General features: G+C 46.4%; 1 protein-coding gene across 1 annotated transcript in view; it reads left to right on the plus strand.

Annotated features, from left to right (window-relative positions):
* The window catches only part of PTPN13 (protein tyrosine phosphatase non-receptor type 13), a gene marked incomplete at its 3' end in the record, with an annotated part of 651,945 nt that overhangs the window by 623,218 nt on the left and 7,493 nt on the right, over positions 1-21,234 (plus strand). The window contains 1 exon segment of the mRNA XM_030190609.1: positions 17,451-17,788. Within this exon segment, the coding sequence (XP_030046469.1) occupies positions 17,451-17,788 (338 nt within the window).

Below are 21,234 nucleotides of genomic sequence, written 5' to 3' on the forward strand. Positions count from 1 at the left end.
TGGGTCTTTCTCTCAGCTCTCTGTGTCTTTGTCTCAGCTCTCTTCTTATGCTGTCTTCTTCTTCTTCTGTCTGTTCCTTCTGTCCTTCTCTTTCTTCTGAGCTCCTTCTGAGTTCTTTTTGACGTAAACTGCTTCTGCTCCTACTTAAATAGGGTCCTAAGCCCTCCTCCTAGCCTAGCCCCCTTTACTCCCAATTGGTTAAGGAATTAGATTGGCTACCTTGCCTCAACCAATCATTACTTTTGAAATATCAGTTACATAGGTTCCAGACATCCTAAACTGACCTCTGACCTGGGGCCCCTCAAGCCAGACATTTGGTCTCCAGAACTCTTATATTTCTCATTATGATTGATTTCTCATCTATAGCTTAACTGGGTTCCCTTAGAGACCAAGAGGCCCTAGTGAGATTGGTTATTCTCATATTCCTAGTCTGGTTCATACTAACTGCTAACTAAACTCTGGCATTCATTAAAGGGGTCAAAAGCCAATCTTACTTAATAGCATACATATCAGGTTATTACTTCCAGGAGGCCAGTCCTACACTTAGCTATAATTAATCAAGACTTTTCCTGACCTTCTTCACCTATCAGCTTATACATTGAACCAGCCAGAACTATGGCTAAGTCAAACCACATGTTGATCTCCTCAACTGCAGTCTTAAACAGCAGACAAAGAGTAATACAGAATTTAACAGACATTCTACACATTAACTACACAGAATACACATATTCTAAAATAAGCATTCTTATAAGACATATTCTAAACATCAGGGATATCTAGAATTATTTAGAATCTAACTAGCATTAAACTAATTCTTTTAAAACTACGGCATGTCTGGCTCATGCTTTGTTCATTCATAATAGTTTACAGCTGTGCCAGCTAGCATTGGCAATTCACAAGGGACAGAGTTTCATTTCTCACTGACCTTTCCTAACCTTAGCTCGGCCAAGCCAGACATTGAGATAATATGAAACATCTGGCATACCTTCACTTCAGTTGCAAAGTAAAAAGTTAGAATTCTAACTTCAAGCTTTTAACAGAATTAACCCTTCATATGATTTCTTATATATGATTATGCCCATGGCTGCTTCATTCCCCCCTTTGAGACTAAAATCAGCTTATGCAGAGATAAGTCTCACAACTCAAACTCTGGAGATTATAGTGATCCTAACTAGGAATAGACTTGTGAATTACCATTACCCTACTTGTTAAGGTCCGACGGCATACTGCCGAAGCACATGAGGCCAGGAAACAAAACAAAAACCCTGCTAAAACTAAGACTATTAAGGAAATGAACAAGGGACGTATCCAGGAGGTCAATGACCACCACCAGGAGGTAAGATCTAATCCTCCTCGGTAATCCTCCACATTAAGGCTGGCCAACTGTAGGACTTTATCCATAGCATGCCTAACTACATGCGTCCTATTTATGACAATAGTACAGCACTCTGAAGAATTTAGCACTGTGCAGAGGCCACCCTGAGCTGCAAAGAGATAATCAAGACCCATACGGTTATATCTAGAAACTATACTTAATTCATTAATTTGATCCTGCAATGCATTGACTACCACGTTCAGCTCATGAACTAAAACATGAAGTAGGGACTGAAGTCTCCGGGTAGCCATACCTAATTCAGTAATACCCGCTACCGGGCCTCCAATTGGAATCCAGGCCGTGGCAGAAAGGGCTACAAGTCTCTTTTTAGTCAGAGGATAAGTAGAATTAATATACTGGAGGGCTAATTCAATCGCCTCATCCTCTGTAGCAACAGAGGAGGGTAAGGACAAAGCCTCTCGCTTAGAGCGGTGCGGGGATGGTGGCTTAAGAGGAATAACTTTAGGAAAATAATTCAAGGTTACCAATACACAAAAATCATATGTGGGGGGAAGAATCATGTGGAGGACATTATCACAGAGCCAGTAATGACCAAGGAGAGGGCGACGAAAGTTCCCAATAAATGTAGGCACAGGATGGAGATTAGGATGCCCATAATGCGAGCCCCTATCCCAGGGGGAACGAAGAAGAAATGGAGACTTTGTACACCATAGGTGCCAATCCCCAATTGTAACAGACCGCTCATATGATGCAACCCCTTCATACCCCGGGGACTTATGAAAGTAGAAAATGGGATGGGACACTATAGTTTTCTCAGTAGTATAGTTAGGAGCCAGGTAATCACCCTGGTCATAATCTACAGGTATGGTAATAGGGCACATAGGAGTACCTGGAGAAACTACCCACACAGGTTCCTCCTTCTCTGGGAGAACATTAGTATAGTTACAGGGAATGGGAAGAACAGTTGAGATGTCTCTTGTTAAACAAAACACTCCAGAGGCTGGATAGGGAGACGTAAAGACTGGCCTTAGAGAAGAGTCAGAGGGGGAAGTAGCATTATAAAAGGACCACCAAGTATAATCCTGGCTCCAAGGGCCTGAACTCGAAAAGTAGGGAGGTATAAGAGCTGGGAGTTGCACAGGGACAGGTACAGCTGGGACATCTGTAGTATAAGGAGAAAATCGGGAACACACAATACAAGGGGAAGTAATCTTTGCCTGGCTAATTAGTTCCTGGACAGAGTGTAACCAAAGGTTAGAGCGAGTTGGGGTATTAGGAACAAGGAGGCAAGGAGTAGAAAACAACAAAAGCATCCAAACTACTAACATTTTCTTTCTTCCTAATCTAAAACAAATACAGCAAACTAATTAAGCAGTAATATTTCAACAGTCTGTGCTAATCACAGATTACTCTCATATAGTGTTCTCAGTCTTTGAGTTCTTATACCAGTTGGAATAGACCCTCAACTGACAAGGATCAAGCTTTCAAATTCCAAGAAAGCCAGAATCAGGCAAGAAAGAGTCTCAGTGTGAAGCCGAAGTTCAGCCGCTCCTGCAGTATACAGTTGACCCTTCTTTTCAGCTAGTAGATTCTTTGGTTCGGGTCAGGCGCAACTTCAATGGCTCCGCTGGATCACTTTCTGCTCTCCACTGTCTAGGCTCCGATTGATCCGTGCTGGGCTCAGTCTGGTCAGCAGACTTAATTCGAGACCAATGGACCCATGGAGTTATCCCTGCGACCTTCACAGCTGCAGGGGTAGAAAGCAAAACAGTAAAAGGTCCTTTCCATCGGGGCCCCAAAGGCTGGAGCCTCCAGTCTTTCACCCAAACTCTATCCCCTGGCAGGAAGGAATGTACCTGAGCCTGGAAGGGGACAGGGTTTATTTCTCTCACATAAGACTGAAGCTCAGAAATTATCTTTCCCAAGAGGGCTACCTGCTCCTGCACCTGGGCAGACCCTAAAATCCCTATGTCTCCCTTAATTCCCTGTAAAATGGCTGGGGGCTTCCCATACACAATTTCAAAGGGAGAGAGGGCTGTTCCTTTAGTTGGGGTGCATCGAAGGCGAAAGAGGGCTAGTGGCAATGCCTGTGGCCATTTCAATTGGGTTTCCTGACAAATCTTTGCTAGGCTATTTTTCAAGGTTCTGTTTGCCCGCTCAACCTGCCCTGAACTCTGGGGACGATAGGCACAATGCAATTTCCAGGTAATGCGCAATGCGCGGGACAGGGCCTGAAGTGTGGCTTCAACAAAGGCGGGACCATTATCTGAACCTATGGCAAGGGGCAGTCCATACCTGGGGATGACATCCCTAAGGAGAGCTCGAGCTACTTCTGTGGCTTTCTCAGTGACTGTAGGATATGCTTCCACCCACCCAGAAAAGGTACAGACCATAACTAAGAGATATCGGAGCCTACCGCTCCTGGGCATTTCTGTGAAGTCTATAACTAGGGACTCAAAGGGTGTTAGTCCTCTAGACTGAACTCCTGGTGGAATACGGGGTCCCTGACGAGCATTATTCTGGGCACAGAGAGTACATCGGGCAGAGGCAGTGGCAACCAGACTATCCAATCCTTCCAGCACCACTACTCGATTGAGTAGGCGGGCTAGTGCTGTTTTCCCTAAGTGTGATAGGTCATGAGCTTGAGACACTACAGGCCAAGCTAGGTGGCGTGGCACCAGAACTCTGGTATCAGGGAGATGTAACCAGCCATCAGGTCTCCTTACTGCACCTTCTTCTTGAGCCCATTTCTCTTCCACTTGGGTATATATAGGTGTCCATTCTTGCAGTCGGATTTGGAACAGGGGGGTCACAGTACTTGCTGGGGGTCCTCGAGCAGCTTCCTTGGCCACCCGATCAGCATGGCGGTTCCCTCGGGCCACTGGAGTATCTACCCTTTGGTGTCCCCTGCAGTGAATAACAGCTACCTTCTTAGGGGCCCACACAGCCTCTAGCAGCTGAAGTATTTCGGGTCCATACTTAACAGGTTGGCCTGCAGCATTTATGAGTCCCTTTTCCTTATACAAAGCTCCATGAGCATGTAGGGTTGTGAAGGCATATTTGGAATCAGTATAAATGTTGGTTACCAGTCCTGCTGCTAACTCCAGAGCTCGTATGAGGGCCACAAGTTCTGCTTTCTGGGCTGAAGTTCCTTGGGGCAGGGCTCTTGCTTCTATCACCTTGTCTTCTGTCACCACAGCATAGCCTGCCAGTCGCTTGGAGTTCTCCACATAACTGCTTCCATCTGTAAAATAAATTACATCTGGGTCCCTCCACGGAACATCTTTAAGATCTGGTCGACTGGAGTACACTTCATCCATAGTTTGGATACAGTCATGATCTGGTGGTCCCTCAGATGCTGGCAAAAGAGTGGCGGGATTGAATGTAGCCACTGTTTCCAGGTGTATCCGTGGATTCTCACACAAGCTGGCTTGGTACTTAACCATACGGTTATTTGTAAACCAGTGGTTGCCCTTATACTCCATGAGGGTGAGAACTGCGTGGGGGACTTTAACAACCAGTTCTTGCCCCAAGGTCAACTTATCAGCTTCCTGGACCAGTAAGGCTGTTGCTGCAATGGCCCTCATGCAGGCTGGCCATCCTTTAGCCACTCCATCCAGCTGTTTAGACAGGTATGCAACAGGCCTCTGCCAGGATCCCATCATCTGGGTCAGCACACCCAGAGCAACCCCCTGTCGCTCATGGACATACAGTGAGAAAGGTTTCTCCACATCAGGAAGGCCTAACGCAGGGGCTTGGAGTAGGGCTTTCTTTATGGCAATGAAGGATTGTTGAGCAGTAGGTCCCCATTCAAATGGTTCCTTTTCACCCCCCTTTGTGGCTTGGTAAAGGGGTTTCGCCATCAATGCAAAATTTGGAATCCAAATTCTGCAGAATCCAGCTGCTCCCAGGAATTCCCTAACTTCCCTTCTGGACTTGGGTTGGGGAATTGCAGCAACTGCTTGCTTCCTACTAGCATCCAGTCTCCGACTTCCCTGGGAAATGCAAAAGCCCAGATACTTCACTTCTGACTGACAAAGTTGGGCCTTTGAGCGTGAGACCTTATAGCCTGCATCCAAGAGTAGCTCCAGCAATTCTCTAGTAGCCTCAAAACACTCTTCCTGAGTCACTGCTGCAATCAGGAGGTCATCTACATACTGGAGTAAAACTCGCCTGGAAGGCTCAGATTTAAAAGTCTTAAGGTCTTGTCCTAGGGCTGTCCCAAAAATGGTGGGGGAATTCTTGAACCCCTGTGGCAGGCGAGTCCATGTATACTGAAGCTTCCTTCCTGTTACTGGGTTTTCCCATTGAAAGGCAAAAAGCAACTGACTGGCTGGGGCCACCCGAATACAAAAGAAGGCATCTTTTAGGTCTAGTGTTGTGAAATGGGTAGCTCCAGAAGGTATCAATCCTAGCAGGACATATGGATTAGGCACTACAGGGTGTAATGAGATAGTGGATTTGTTGACCACTCGTAAGTCTTGGACTGGCCGGTAGTCCTCAGTCCCTGGCTTCTGAACTGGCAATAGTGGCGTATTCCATGGAGACTGGCAAGGACGAATAATTCCATGGGATAACAGACGATTCAAATGTGCTTGAATCCCTTCCAGAGCCTTTCTGGGAATTGGGTATTGACGAAGATGGATTGGCCGGGCATTTGGAAGTAAATCTACATGTACAGGAGGAATATTTCGGGCCAACCCTGGGGGATTATCTTCTGCCCATACCCCACTGACCTGAAAGCTGTCTGCCAGGGGTAGGTCAACTTGGCCCTGTGACTGATGCAGCCGCCATTCTTCTTCAAGAGGGCAGCAGAAACTCAATATACCCTTAGGGCTGGAGGTCGGGGGCCGAAAGGAGACTGAAGTCTGGCCATCAGAGTCAAAGGAAATTTGGGCCCTAAGCTTGGACAGCAGGTCTCGACCTAACAAAGGGATTGGACAGTCTGGCATATACAGGAATTCATGAGTGACTATGTGTGAGCCTAATTGGCATCTACGGGTTGTCAGGAAAGGCCTCCGGTTCTGCACCCCCGTGGCACCCACCACTCGGACAGTTTTTCCAGACACAGGCGCTAATCGTTCCGTCACAACAGAATGTTCAGCTCCTGTATCAATCATGAATGGAATTGAGCGGCTCCCTATAGTTAGCTTGACCATAGGTTCCTGGGAGCCCAGTTTGTAGGAACCCGGTCTGTCCTATTCGTCCCATTCTGCCATCTCGGCTATCCCGATGATGTCAGATTCAGCAGGCTCATATCTTCCCTCTCGAACTCGGCCTCGGCTTCCCCGATCTCCTGGTCCCCTTCTCAGTCCCTGGCGCCTCTGGGGGCATTCATCTTTCCAGTGCCCTCTTTCCTTACAATAGGCACACTGATCCCTCTCCAATCTTGGTCTGGGATTCTCCCCCCTTGGCCGGGATTGATTGAAGGAATCTCGGGGCCTGGCTGGTGGTCCAGGGTCCCACTTTGGCTTCCCATTAGCTAGAGGTCGACCTCGGTTAAGGGTGGAATTAGTAATGGCTGCCGCTAAAAGGTCGGCCTTCTTCTGCATCTTCCGGTCAGCCTCTCGGCGCACCTCCTGATCTCTATTAATGAAAACCTTGGTTGCGATCTCAATTAGCTGGGTGGTATTCATCCCTGCGAATCCCTCCTGACGCTGCAACTTCTTCCGGATATCTGGCATACTCTGGGCCACCAATGCACTATTCACCATTCTCTGATTTTCTTGGGCTTCAGGGTCAAATGGGGTGTATGTTCTGTAGGCTTCAATTAGTCGCTCTAAAAAGGCCCCAGGGGATTCAGTTGCCCCTTGGAGAATTTCAGAGACCTTTGCCAGATTAATGGGCCTCTTTATGCCTTTCCTCATACCTTCCAGTAAGTCCCGGCAATAGCCAGACAACAGTTCATAGTGCTGCCCATCATTTGGATCCCAAGCTGGAGCTGCGCGAGGAAACCGAGCTCTAACCCATCCCTCTGGGTCCTGTGTCCCCCCGGGGACACGCTCTCGCGTGATGGCCTCAGCATTTTGCAAAATCTTCCGCCTCTCCTCAGTTGTGAAGAGGGTCAGGAGAAGTTGTTGACAATCAGTCCAGGTTGGGTTATGGGTGGCCATAATGCTAGCCACTAGGTCCACCACTGCCTGAGGCTTTTCAGTATAAGAAGGATAATGCGTCTTCCAATTCAGGAGATCGGTGGTTGTGAAGGGTACATACTGATAGGCCTGTGCCTGTATAACCTGACCCTGATTATTAGGATCCGGTCGAGTGGTAGTTACCTGACGAAGGGGCAGAACTCTCGAGGAGGTGGGAATAGAACCTGAGGTAGAGCTAGGAGCTACCCTCCTATCATGCTCAAAGGTGATTGCAGCAGGTCTAACCCATTCAGTGGAGGTATGTTGAACCCCTGAGGGATGGGGAGGGGTACTCATAGACTGAGAGGTGGTCACAGGTGAGTCAGTCCATTGAAAGGGATGCCGGGCCCCTGATGAGTGGGTAGGGGTATTAGAGGGAGAGGCTGGGCTGTCAGGAGTTGAGGAGTCAGGGAGTGGAACCCAAAACGGGTCTTCAGAGGTTAACAGGAGAGGATTTGGCACAGAAGGGTAGAGGCCAGGTGAAAAGTCCAACCTAGGATGTGGTGGGGTTCGCACAGAAGAGGAACTATCCGGAGAAGCCTGTACTGGAGAGGCTTGAGCTGGGCGGCGTGGATCTCTGGGGGTAGCACGGAACCCCAACAATGGGCCATAAGGTGGTGGCTCAAGGTCTGAGGGGTCATCAGAGAGTATGGGTTTCTCAGACAGGGTAGGGGCGGAAGCCACCGATTGGGTGGTAGGTTTCCTAGGGCTCTTTCCCTCTTCTAGTTTAGATTTTCTAATCTTTCTTTGAACACGGCCTAACATGAATTTTACTGGGGATCCCATATAAGTTTTCAACCAGGAGGGAGGGTCAGTCACAAGGCTGTCCCAGGAATCTATATAGGGGAGTTGTTCAAAATATTCTGGTTCTCTTACAACTATGCTGTAGACCTTCCGGATTACTTCAATATCTAAGCTGCCACTAGGGGGCCACCCCACTCCCATAGATGGCCACTCAACTTCACACAAGGTTCTTAAAGTACTTGAGCTTAAAGTCTGTCCATAGTCATTAATTAAAAATCCTTTTTTAAAGTTTTTAAGCATACAGTCTAGGGGGGTAGCAATTTGTCTAGATGATGTCCCACCCATAATGCTTACAGTTACAACACACAAAGAGGGGGGGAATTTTTGAGAATGCAGTAAGGGGTCTGCACTCTCGAGACACTAGGTAGACAGACAGCAATCGCTTCCTTCCGTTGCTGACCAATTGAACTCGCGTTAATTGGAAATGCAGCTATAAGAAGTCCGCACTCATTAACATTCAGGCATCACACATTCATTCAGTACAGAAAATCCCACCCAACAATTTCAGATTTCTCAGATACAGATAAGCTCAAGCGTTTTCGCTTCTAGTCCCCGCGACTAGAAGGTACTAGGGCCTTCGCTGAGAATTGATCAGATTCTCCTTCCCTCCTTCTTGAGGGGCTGATTTACAATTTTCTAGCTAGAATTACAATACAAAATACAGAATACATACCCGGCGAATGTTCTCCAGTCAGTTGGGTGCTGGGATTAATGCAGGATTCATCCCACCGCTGCCACCAAGAATTGTTGCAGGAATGAATGCATGAATTTGTGATGCTTCAGGAGTCAGACAGCACACACCAGTATGAGAGAAAAATCTTCTTTATTTGCCAGCAAACAAAGCAAGACATCAGTTCTAGCTCTCTTCTCTTTCTCTCAGCTCTCTGGGTCTTTCTCTCAGCTCTCTGTGTCTTTGTCTCAGCTCTCTTCTTATGCTGTCTTCTTCTTCTTCTGTCTGTTCCTTCTGTCCTTCTCTTTCTTCTGAGCTCCTTCTGAGTTCTTTTTGACGTAAACTGCTTCTGCTCCTACTTAAATAGGGTCCTAAGCCCTCCTCCTAGCCTAGCCCCCTTTACTCCCAATTGGTTAAGGAATTAGATTGGCTACCTTGCCTCAACCAATCATTACTTTTGAAATATCAGTTACATAGGTTCCAGACATCCTAAACTGACCTCTGACCTGGGGCCCCTCAAGCCAGACATTTGGTCTCCAGAACTCTTATATTTCTCATTATGATTGATTTCTCATCTATAGCTTAACTGGGTTCCCTTAGAGACCAAGAGGCCCTAGTGAGATTGGTTATTCTCATATTCCTAGTCTGGTTCATACTAACTGCTAACTAAACTCTGGCATTCATTAAAGGGGTCAAAAGCCAATCTTACTTAATAGCATACATATCAGGTTATTACTTCCAGGAGGCCAGTCCTACACTTAGCTATAATTAATCAAGACTTTTCCTGACCTTCTTCACCTATCAGCTTATACATTGAACCAGCCAGAACTATGGCTAAGTCAAACCACATGTTGATCTCCTCAACTGCAGTCTTAAACAGCAGACAAAGAGTAATACAGAATTTAACAGACATTCTACACATTAACTACACAGAATACACATATTCTAAAATAAGCATTCTTATAAGACATATTCTAAACATCAGGGATATCTAGAATTATTTAGAATCTAACTAGCATTAAACTAATTCTTTTAAAACTACGGCATGTCTGGCTCATGCTTTGTTCATTCATAATAGTTTACAGCTGTGCCAGCTAGCATTGGCAATTCACAAGGGACAGAGTTTCATTTCTCACTGACCTTTCCTAACCTTAGCTCGGCCAAGCCAGACATTGAGATAATATGAAACATCTGGCATACCTTCACTTCAGTTGCAAAGTAAAAAGTTAGAATTCTAACTTCAAGCTTTTAACAGAATTAACCCTTCATATGATTTCTTATATATGATTATGCCCATGGCTGCTTCACCATTTCAGAGGAAGCACTTACCACCACACATTGAGGTGGTGGTTAGGATCCCACGCTAACCCAGTGATAACCAGGCAGTGTGCGATGCTGCCCGATTACTTCCAGTTAACCTACTGCAGTAATATTTTTCTGGAATTTCCGGTAGCATCAAAAATGCCACGTGCTGGGAGCGGAACTACCAGCAAAGGCTGCGTTAGGCCTGTGGTAGTTCCAATTTGCCATGTGGCAAGCCCTTTACCATGTGGCAACCCTTTAGTAAAAGGGTCCCTATGCACGTTGTTATAGAATACACCCAGTCTGCATCTAAGGCATCGGCATTTATACCAAGTTTTACTTTGCGTAACTGCCTATGACTAAATTTAATCACGCGGATGGGCACAAGGCATATTCTATATACTGTGCCTAAATGTAGGTGTACTTTATAGAATATGCCTAGGCATATTTTTTTTCTGTGCCGATTTGTTAGGCGTGTTATATAGAATTTAGCCCTTTATGTGTGAAGACATGAATAAATGTATTCTCCACGAGGGTAACTTAATTTAAAAAAATTACCTACTTATGAAGAGCGATAAAGCACCTATTTGCAGCATAATTTATGAAGACAAGGGGCGACGTATTTTCAAAGCACTTAGATTTACAAAGTTACGTGGAGGGGCATTTTTGATATGACTTCTAAGTCCCACTTTGAACGTTTTGCACAAAACGTCCAAAATCCGAATAGGCAAGAAGGTCATTTTCAAAAACATCTATCTTTTTTTTTTTTTTTTTAATAATGTTTTGCACAAGGTTTTGTGATTTGGACGTTTTGTTTTTTGTTCCATTTTTGGGAAAAAAAAGTTGAAGTGCAAAACGCACAAAATCAAGCCATTGGGATGTAGGAGTAGCCAGTATTTTAAGTAGTCTGGTCCTCCAGATATCCCAGGAAAGCAATAGGGCACCCCAGGGGGCACTGCAGTGGACATCATAAACTTCTCCCAGGAACACATCTCACCGTTGCTCCCTTATCTTGTCTGCTGAGCTCCCCAAAACCCACCCAATACCCCAACTGTACACCACTACAGTAGCCCTTATATGTGGCACAGTAGGTTTCTGGTCAGTTTCTGGGATAAAATCTCATAAAACAACAGCTGCTATATAGAAATATTGTTCTTTGTTTTATGAGATTTTGTCCCACTATGATTTCTCTGGGATGATAATGGTGTCATTCTCGTACTGTATCTAGGTCCTCATTTGCCCTACTTTTTGATTTTTAATTTTTAATATTTATGTGTTTTTATCAAATACTTTGTGTAAATGTTTTGTGCATTTGTATTTTAATTGTCATTTTTATTGCTACCATTTTTAATGTTATACATTGCACTCCATTTAAGTGCACGTCAGATAAGCGCATGCTCTGTTTAACTGCATGCCGTACTTCGGTCCCGTTTTTGGTGCCATCAGTTTCTATGGGGACAAACTTCAGTTTAGCATGATTTTTAATTTTAATATTTATGTGTTTTTATCAAATACTTTGTGTAAATGTTTTGTGCATTTGTATTTTAATTGTCATTTTTATTGCTACCATTTTTAATGTTATACATTGCACTCCATTTAAGTGCACGTCAGATAAGCGCATGCTCTGTTTAACTGCATGCCGTACTTCGGTCCCGTTTTTGGTGCCATCAGTTTCTATGGGGACAAACTTCAGTTTAGCATACCACTGATATGTGCAAGATTCGCTTACATGCATGGTTTAAGACCGCTCCTCTGCAGGGAAGACTCCGCATAATATGGAAGCTGATTGGTGAGTGACAACCAACAAGAATATTGTTAGAGTGTACACTGGGGTCGTCGTCGCGGCGGAACTGTAAGACTTTAATGCTGGCTGAATGAATAGAATTTCTTAAAAAATTAGAAAACAAAGTCAAGCATCTATTGCTAGAATATGGTGTCAATCCCAGTCAAATTTCACGTGTCTTGAAGCAGAAAGACCAGCTTCTGGAAGACTGGCAAAACAATACAAATCCACAACGGAAACGGGCGGGAAAAGCTGAGGAGGTAGAAGATGCTCTTCTTCGGTGGTTTTCTCGAGTCAGGAGCAGACAGTTTCCTGTTAGTGGTCCACTGCTTATAGAGAAAGCTAACTAGCTAGCTGAAAGTCTTGGACTAACTGAATTCAAAGCCACTGTGGATGGTTGGAAAGATGGAAGGAAAGGAACAACATAAAATTCAAGAAACAGCATGGTGAGAAACAAGACACTGTTGACTTTGATGCTGAAAATTGGGTTGTTTCAGTTCTTCCTACCATCTTGAATGAGTTTGCACCTCGTGACATTTTCAATGCTGATGAAAACGGTCTCTACTGGCGAGCGATTCCTGATGGAACACTTGCATTCAAACATGCCGAAACTACTGGAAGTAAAACGTCGAAGGACTGACTGACGATCCTCCTTTGCTCCAATATGGATGGGAGTGAGAAGTTGGAACCCCTCATCATTAGAAAGAGCAAACCGCCCCATTGCTTCAAGAATGTTAAGCGACTTCCTGTGTCATACGAGGCTAACGCAAATTCATGGATGACTGGGGAAATTTGGAAGCACTGGCTAAAGAAGTTAGACACTAGAATGCGGGCACAAAGGCGTCAGATTTTGTTGCTTTGTGATAATTGTGCTGCACACAGGGACGATGGCAGGCTGTCTAACATCAAGGTGGTCTTCCAGCCACCAAACACTACCTCTCTGATCCAACCTATGAATCAGGGCATAATAGCCAATTTCAAACAACATTATCGGGCTCTTGTGCGACGTCGTCTGATGAGCGTTATGGATGACCAGACTGGCAAGGATAAACATGCTGTTGAACTGGCTCGTAATCTGTCACTGTTGGATTCCCTACATATGCAGAAAGACCCTGGAATCATGTTACACAGGCAACCATTGTGAACTGCTACAAGCGGGCAAGCTTTGTTAAGGATGTGGAGAGGGACGAAACAGATGTAGCTGTTGCAAGCGTGTCAGATGAACAGGTTATTGACATCCCAGCTGGTGTTACTGAAGAGGAGTTTCATCGCTAAGTAGCTGTTGATTATGATCTACAAACAGCTGACGACAGCACTGATGTGGAGATAAGCACCTACACGCAGGCAACAACGGCTGATGATGAAACAGAGGATTGAAATGAGCAGCGAGGCACATGCTGACGAAATTCAACAACCTCCACCTGTCACTTTTGCAAGAGCGCTGGAGAGTCTCAACACCATACGGGCCTATCTGGAGGCCACTGGATGTCAGTGCTATGACAGTTTTACCGTCTGGCAGACGTAGTCTATGGAACTCACAGACCCATTGGTGTACAGAGGACTATAACTGATTACTTCAAGTAAGCCTAATGTCAGTTAATGGAGACTATATACTGTACGTATAATAATAAACAGTACTGTTCATATGTTTATCAGATGTCAAGCTTCTTTGGGTCACAATGGTTAAGTGCACGCTCTGGTTAACTGCATGCATTTCTTTGGTCCCAGACCCTTGCACTTAAGCGGATTGCACTGTATTTTGTTAAACTGGCTAAACTGGCTGTTGTTATCTAAGTATTTAAATTATTTAAATCATGTGAATGTTCTTTTTTGAAATATATGTGTATTGTTTATTTATGACTAGTAAAAATGGCCTGTTTCTGGCGCCGATGAAACGGGTGCTAGCGGGCACGGGACTCCCTTCCCCTCCCCTTCCGGTATCTGTTCCGTCGGCCCAGGAAAGAAAGAGCCCCCTCTTTCCTCCCGTAGCGGTGGCTTCCTTGCTGCATGGTATGGGAGTCCAGCTCTCGGCATTTCAAATTTGGCCGCCGAGAGTTGAAGTCTCGCGAGGCAGCTTGAACTCTCGGTGGCCATTTTGAAACGCCGAGAGCCGGACTCCCACACCACGCAGCAAGGAAGCCACCGCTACGGGAGGAAAGAGGGGGCTCTTTCTTTCCTGGGCCGACGGAACAGGTACCTCTAGACCACCAGGGAGACACGCGTAAGGGGAAGGGAGGTGACAGGGAGGGAGGGAGGTTGGTGAGGTTAAGCGTGTGCTACCGTGGGCGGGGCTATGTGGCGAAAGGGGCGGGGTTCATGTGCACGTCAGCGGTGGCTGGGATTTGTTGGAAGGGGAGGAGTAGGGAAACACGCTCCGCGTGTTTCCCTACTGCTCCCCGTGCGTAAATTTGTTTTTGTGTTCCGCCCTCGATGTGATCACGTGTGATGCGAGGGCGGGGCATGAAGATGTTGTGGTGGCTTCACCACCATGAAACCACGAACCGGTGTGTGAGTGACTTCAGTGACGTCAGTGTCCTCAGAACGTTGAGGCTGCGTTTTATTATAGTAGATTATATTTGTGTGTTTTTATGTCAGACTCCTGAGGCAGGCGTTTGTGCACCGAAACATGGCCCGTGTCGGGTCATTTTCATATTGAAGGACAACATGTATCTCTATCCTGAAGGCCCAGTGTTGCTTTTTTGTTTCTGTTTATGCTTGTATGCTGTTTTACCCTCTCTTTTGTGACTAAAAATTGGTTTTGAAAATACCGATTTGGATGTTTTTATGAGAAAAATGTCCAAATGCAGATTTATGCCACTTTTTGGACATTTTTCTCTTTTGAAAATGAGCTCCTAATAGTAACCTATGGAACTTTGTAAGTCTAAGTGCTTTGAAAATGAGCCCCATAGACACTTACTTGTTTTTATACAATACAGTGGGGGAAATAAGTATTTGATCCCTTGCTGATTTTGTAAGTTTGCCCACTGACAAAGACATGAGCAGCCCATAATTGAAGGGTAGGTTATTGGTAACAGTGAGAGATAGCACATCACAAATTAAATCCGGAAAATCACATTGTGGAAAGTATATGAATTTATTTGCATTCTGCAGAGGGAAATAAGTATTTGATCCCTCTGGCAAACAAGACCTAATACTTGGTGGCAAAACCCTTGTTGGCAAGCACAGCGGTCAGACGTCTTCTGTAGTTGATGATGAGGTTTGCACACATGTCAGGAGGAATTTTGGTCCACTCCTCTTTGCAGATCATCTCTAAATCATTAAGAGTTCTGGGCTGTCGCTTGGCAACTCGCAGCTTCAGCTCCCTCCATAAGTTTTCAATGGGATTAAGGTCTGGTGACTGGCTAGGCCACTCCATGACCCTAATGTGCTTCTTCCTGAGCCACTCCTTTGTTGCCTTGGCTGTATGTTTTGGGTCATTGTCGTGCTGGAAGACCCAGCCACGACCCATTTTTAAGGCCCTGGCGGAGGGAAGGAGGTTGTCACTCAGAATTGTACGGTACATGGCCCCATCCATTCTCCCATTGATGCGGTGAAGTAGTCCTGTGCCCTTAGCAGAGAAACACCCCCAAAACATAACATTTCCACCTCCATGCTTGACAGTGGGGACGGTGTTCTTTGGGTCATAGGCAGCATTTCTCTTCCTCCAAACACGGCGAGTTGAGTTCATGCCAAAGAGCTCAATTTTTGTCTCATCTGACCACAGCACCTTCTCCCAATCACTCTCGGCATCATCCAGGTGTTCACTGGCAAACTTCAGACGGGCCGTCACATGTGCCTTCCGGAGCAGGGGGACCTTGCGGGCACTGCAATCCGTTATGTCGTAATGTGTTACCAATGGTTTTCGTGGTGACAGTGGTCCCAGCTGCCTTGAGATCATTGACAAGTTCCCCCCTTGTAGTTGTAGGCTGATTTCTAACCTTCCTCATGATCAAGGATACCCCACGAGGTGAGATTTTGCGTGGAGCCCCAGATCTTTGTCGATTGACAGTCATTTTGTACTTCTTCCATTTTCTTACTATGGCACAACAGTTGTCTCCTTCTCGCCCAGCGTCTTACTGATGGTTTTGTAGCCCATTCCAGCCTTGTGCAGGTGTATGATCTTGTCCCTGACATCCTTAGACAGCTCCTTGCTCTTGGCCATTTTGTAGAGGTTAGAGTCTGACTGATTCACTGAGTCTGTGGACAGGTGTCTTTCATACAGGTGACCATTGCCGACAGCTGTCTGTCATGCAGGTAACGAGTTGATTTGGAGCATCTACCTGGTCTGTAGGGGCCAGATCTCTTACTGGTTGGTGGGGGATCAAATACTTATTTCCCTCTGCAGAATGCAAATAAATTCATATACTTTCCACAATGTGATTTTCCGGATTTAATTTGTGATGTGCTATCTCTCACTGTTACCAATAACCTACCCTTCAATTATGGGCTGCTCATGTCTTTGTCAGTGGGCAAACTTACAAAATCAGCAAGGGATCAAATACTTATTTCCCCCACTGTATTAACACAAATACTGCAGAAATAAGCAACTAGGTTGAGTCATTGACATGTAAGTCTGCCCAGGAACATAGTAACATAGTAGATGACGGCAGAAAAAGACCTGCATGGTCCATCCAGTCTACCCAACAAGATAAACTCATATGTGCTACTTTTTGTGTATACCTTACCTTGATTTGTATCTGTTATTTTCAGGGCACAGACCGTATAAGTCTGCCCAGCACTATCCCTGCCTCCCAACCACCAGCCCCTCCTCCCACCACCGGCTCTGCCACCCAATCTCCGCTAAGCTCCTTAGGATCCATTCCTTCTGAACAGGATTCCTTTATGTTTATCCCACGCGTGTTTGAATTCTGTTACCGTTTTCATTTCCACCACCTCTCGTGGGAGGGCATTCCAAGCATCCACTACTCTCTCCGTGAAAAAATACTTCCTGACATTTTTCTTCAGTCTGCCCCTATGACTCTGCACCTATGAATCATGAATCCATCTGCACGCTGCCCAACATCCTTCCCTAAACACACCTATTCTGCAATTACATACATGTACACCCCTAATTGCACTTTGTAACTTTGTAAGTCTAAATGCTTTGAAAATATGTCTGTATGTGTACTTTTAAGCACTTGAGGTGAATATTGTAAGATGCCTTTTACATGCTGCAAAAAAAATCCTTTATAAAATTACCTCCAATATGTCTAACAGGATAGGAAACAGTAAATTTTATTGAAATTCAGTGTAACCTGTAATCTCAATTATGTAGTGGTCATATTCTTTGAAATAGGCATGTATGTGTTATATGCAATTTGTAGCATGTGTTCATGTGCATCAATTTATGCGTGTGTTTATATACTATCTATATATAGTAGTCCTTTTTTCTTTTTCTCTTTTGTTTTGTTGGAATGAATTAAGATGATACTACTAGAGTTCCTTTGGGAGAGGAAGTTGGATACATCAATGCCAGTTTCATCAAAATTCCAGTGGGCAATGAGGAATTTGTTTACATTGCTTGCCAAGGGCCTCTGCCTACTACAGTGGCTGACTTTTGGCATATGGTATGGGAACAGAACTGTACTGTGATAGCCATGATGACCCAGGAAGTCGAAGGAGGAAAGATCAAATGTCAACGCTATTGGCCTGATGAATCTGACAGACCTAAAATGATAGATAGCCAGCTTCAGCTTACTCTCATGAAGACACATCAGCTGGAGAGCTTTATTGTGAGAATGCTAATGCTAAGCAATATCCAGGTAAGTAAAGTCAAATCATACTGTTTGTTAGTTAGAAATTTCAATAAAATTGCCCCTAATAACCATTCTTTTACATAGATAAGGAAGAACACGACATGGGCAGTTGTGAAGAAATATATAGAACAATATACACACTTTGGATGCATTGTGAAGTAAGAGGTCAGAAGTTTTAAGGGCCCTTTTACTAAGCCATGTAGGTGCCTACGCACCCCCAACATGCGCCAAATTGGAGTTACTGCCCAGTTACCGTGTGGCCCTCATGGTAGTTTCAATTTTGGCACGTGTCTGCTATGCATGTCTGAAAAATATTTTTTAATTTCTGGCGCGCGTCAGCTACGCACGTCGAGTTGCATTTGACGTGCGTAGGTCATTACCGCCCGGTTACCGTGTGAGACCTTACTGCTAAGTCAATGGCTGGCGGTAAGGTCTCAGACCCAAAATGGACGCACGGCAATTTTCATTTTGCCACACGTCCATTTTCAGCAAAAAAATAAAAGGCTTTTTTTTGTAGGTGCACTGAAAAATAATTCTGCACGCACCCAAAATACGCATCTACACTATCGCAGGCCGTTTTTCACCGCACCTTAGTAAAAGGACCCCTTAATCTCCTGTGAAGTGTGTTATGTCTTTACAGCTGCAGCATTGGCAAAGTGTTGTGCTTATAAAATGTTTATGTGACTCTTCTATAAACTAGCACACAGAGGTATCCTGTTGGATTTTCATAGAGGCTTTTTCCTGTTTATGTTTTTGGTCTAGAGATGTGTGCCACTTAGACACCTCAAAGGTGCTATTAATTGTCAGGCGCACTGTGTGCAATAGATGCTAATAAGGTAACACCTAAATGCCAGAGCACCTAACTGCAAGGGGGGCATACACATATGCAGATCATGGGTGTGTCGCACATGCTTTATAGAAAACCACAAAGTACGTTTTTGAACAGGGTTCCCATTCATATAAACCCGCTCTTTTCTTGTTTGATATTGTGTACATATATATACATATCTATATCTATCTATCTATCTATACATATGTCTACTATAATAAAACTCACCCTCAACGTTCTGAAGACAACGTTCTGCAGTCACTCAATCACTCCGAAGGGTTTGTGGATTCATGGTGGTGAAGCCACTCCACTGACCCGTGCCCCGCCCACGCGTCAAACGTCAGAACGTTGTCTTCAGAACAGTAAACTAAAGGAAGGGATCGCAGCGTGTTTCCCTACACCTCCCCCTGCCTAGGAAACGCAGCCTACCAACCTCCTGACCCACCCACGGAAAAAAATCTGGAGGGAAACCACCTCCAAAGCTCCGGAGTCCAAATGACTCCGGACACCAGTGTTCAACGTCCAACCCTCCCCCCCCCCCCCCAAAGCCACCCACCAAAGCTCTGGAGTAAAAGCCCCGCCCACAGAATGCTGCAAGTCCAACCCCCCCCCCCCCCCCCCGCACCGCACCCCCCAAAGCTACAGTTCAAAAGAAGCCCTGCCCACAGAATGCAGGAGGTGCAACACCTCCCCGCACCCCCCCAAAACACCCCCCCCCCCCAAGCCACCCACCGTCGCGTTGCTTTGCCGGCGGGGGACCCGAACCCCCGCCAGCAGAAGTCCTGTGTTGTCTGCTGAGTCTCACTCCAACGATCTTCGGCGTTGCTGCTAGCCTGTGCAGGCAGGGCTTCTGTGCGTCTGACGTCCTGCACGTGCAGGACGTCAGGCGCACAGAACCCCGCCCTGCACAGGCTAGCAACGCCAAAGATCGCTGAAGTGAGACTCAGCAGACAACACAGGACTTCTGCTGGCGGGATTTTGGGTCACCCACCAGCAAAACTATGCGACGGTGGGTTGCGATGGCGACGGTGGGTGGGATGGAGGCGGGTGGGGTGCATCGTGCTGAGGAGGCGCTTCATTCCTTCCTTCTTCTTCTTCAAAGCAGGACCCCCCACACACAAAACTGAACTATACCACACACACACTCACTCACTCACTCACTCTCTCTTTCATCTGGCAGTGGTTACTGAACCCCCCCCCCCCCCCCCCACACACACACACACCAAACACACTCTCACATCTGCCAGTGCTTCTGGAAACTCCTGCCCCCCCCCACCCCCCCACACTCACTCATCTGGCAGTGGTTACTGAACCCCACACACACACACACCTCACTCTCATTTGGCCACAGTTCCTCAACGCCCCCCCCCCCCCCCACCACACACACTCTCTCTTTCTCATCTGGCAGCGCTTCCTGAAATCCCTGCCCCCCTCCCCCACACACACACACACACACACTCACTCACTAATCTGGCAGCCGTTCCTGAACCCCCCCCACACACACACACACACACTTACTCACTCTCATATGGCAGCGCTTCCTGACCCCCCCCCCTCCCCCACACACACACACACACACTCTCTCTCATCTGGCAGTGCTTCCTGAACCCCCCCCCCCCCCCACCCCCACACACACAACACACTCACTCTCATCTGGCAATGCTTAATAAACCGCCTCCCCCACACAACACACACACTCACTCACTCCATCTGGCAGCACTTCCAGAACCCCCACACCCCTCTTCTTCCAAGCTGAACCCACCCCCCCCCCCCCAACATACACCACAACACACACACCCTCTCTCCTCATCTGGCAGCACTTCACTGAAACCCAGACACACACACACTCACTCACTCCTCCTCTCTCTCTCAACTGGCAGCACTTCCTGACCCCCCCCCCCCCCCCCCCCCCACACACACACACTCACTCTCTCTCATCTGGCAGCGCTTCCTGAAACCCCATACACACACACACACTCACTCTCTCATCTGGCAGCGCTTCCTAAACCTCATACACACACACACTCACTCTCTCTCTCTCTCATCTGGCAGCGCTTCCTGAACCCCCTGCCCTCCTCCCCCCCCCCCCCCAACACTCACACACTGTCTCTGCATCGCTTCCTGAAACCCCCCCCCCCCACACACACACACACACACTCACTCTCTCACTCACATCTGTAGCGGCTTCATGAACCCTCCGCACCCCTCTCTTTCCAAACTGAACCCCCCCCCCCAACACATCCCCCCACCCCACCCCCAACACACACACCTCTCTCTCTCTCTCCCTCCTCCAGCACACCAATGCTTGGGTGCAGTGGCGGGAATCTCAGACAACAGAGAGGGGGGGGCTGACACCAGAGAGAGAGAGAGAGGAAGGAAGTATCTCTGTCACACACACACTCTCTCTCACACATACATATGTCTTTTCTGACTCTCACGTTCACACACTCTGTCCTCACACTGTATCACATTCACTCTCTATGTGTCACACAGTCACTTCACACAAAGAATCTGTGTCCTCACACACACTCTTTCGCACACACACACACTCTCTCTCCACACTGTGGCCTCACATACGCACTTGCACACACTCTCATTCTCACACACACACTCTGACAGACAC

Source organism: Microcaecilia unicolor, chromosome 2 (genome assembly GCF_901765095.1).
Source record: "Microcaecilia unicolor chromosome 2, aMicUni1.1, whole genome shotgun sequence".
Lineage (NCBI taxonomy): Eukaryota > Metazoa > Chordata > Amphibia > Gymnophiona > Siphonopidae > Microcaecilia > Microcaecilia unicolor.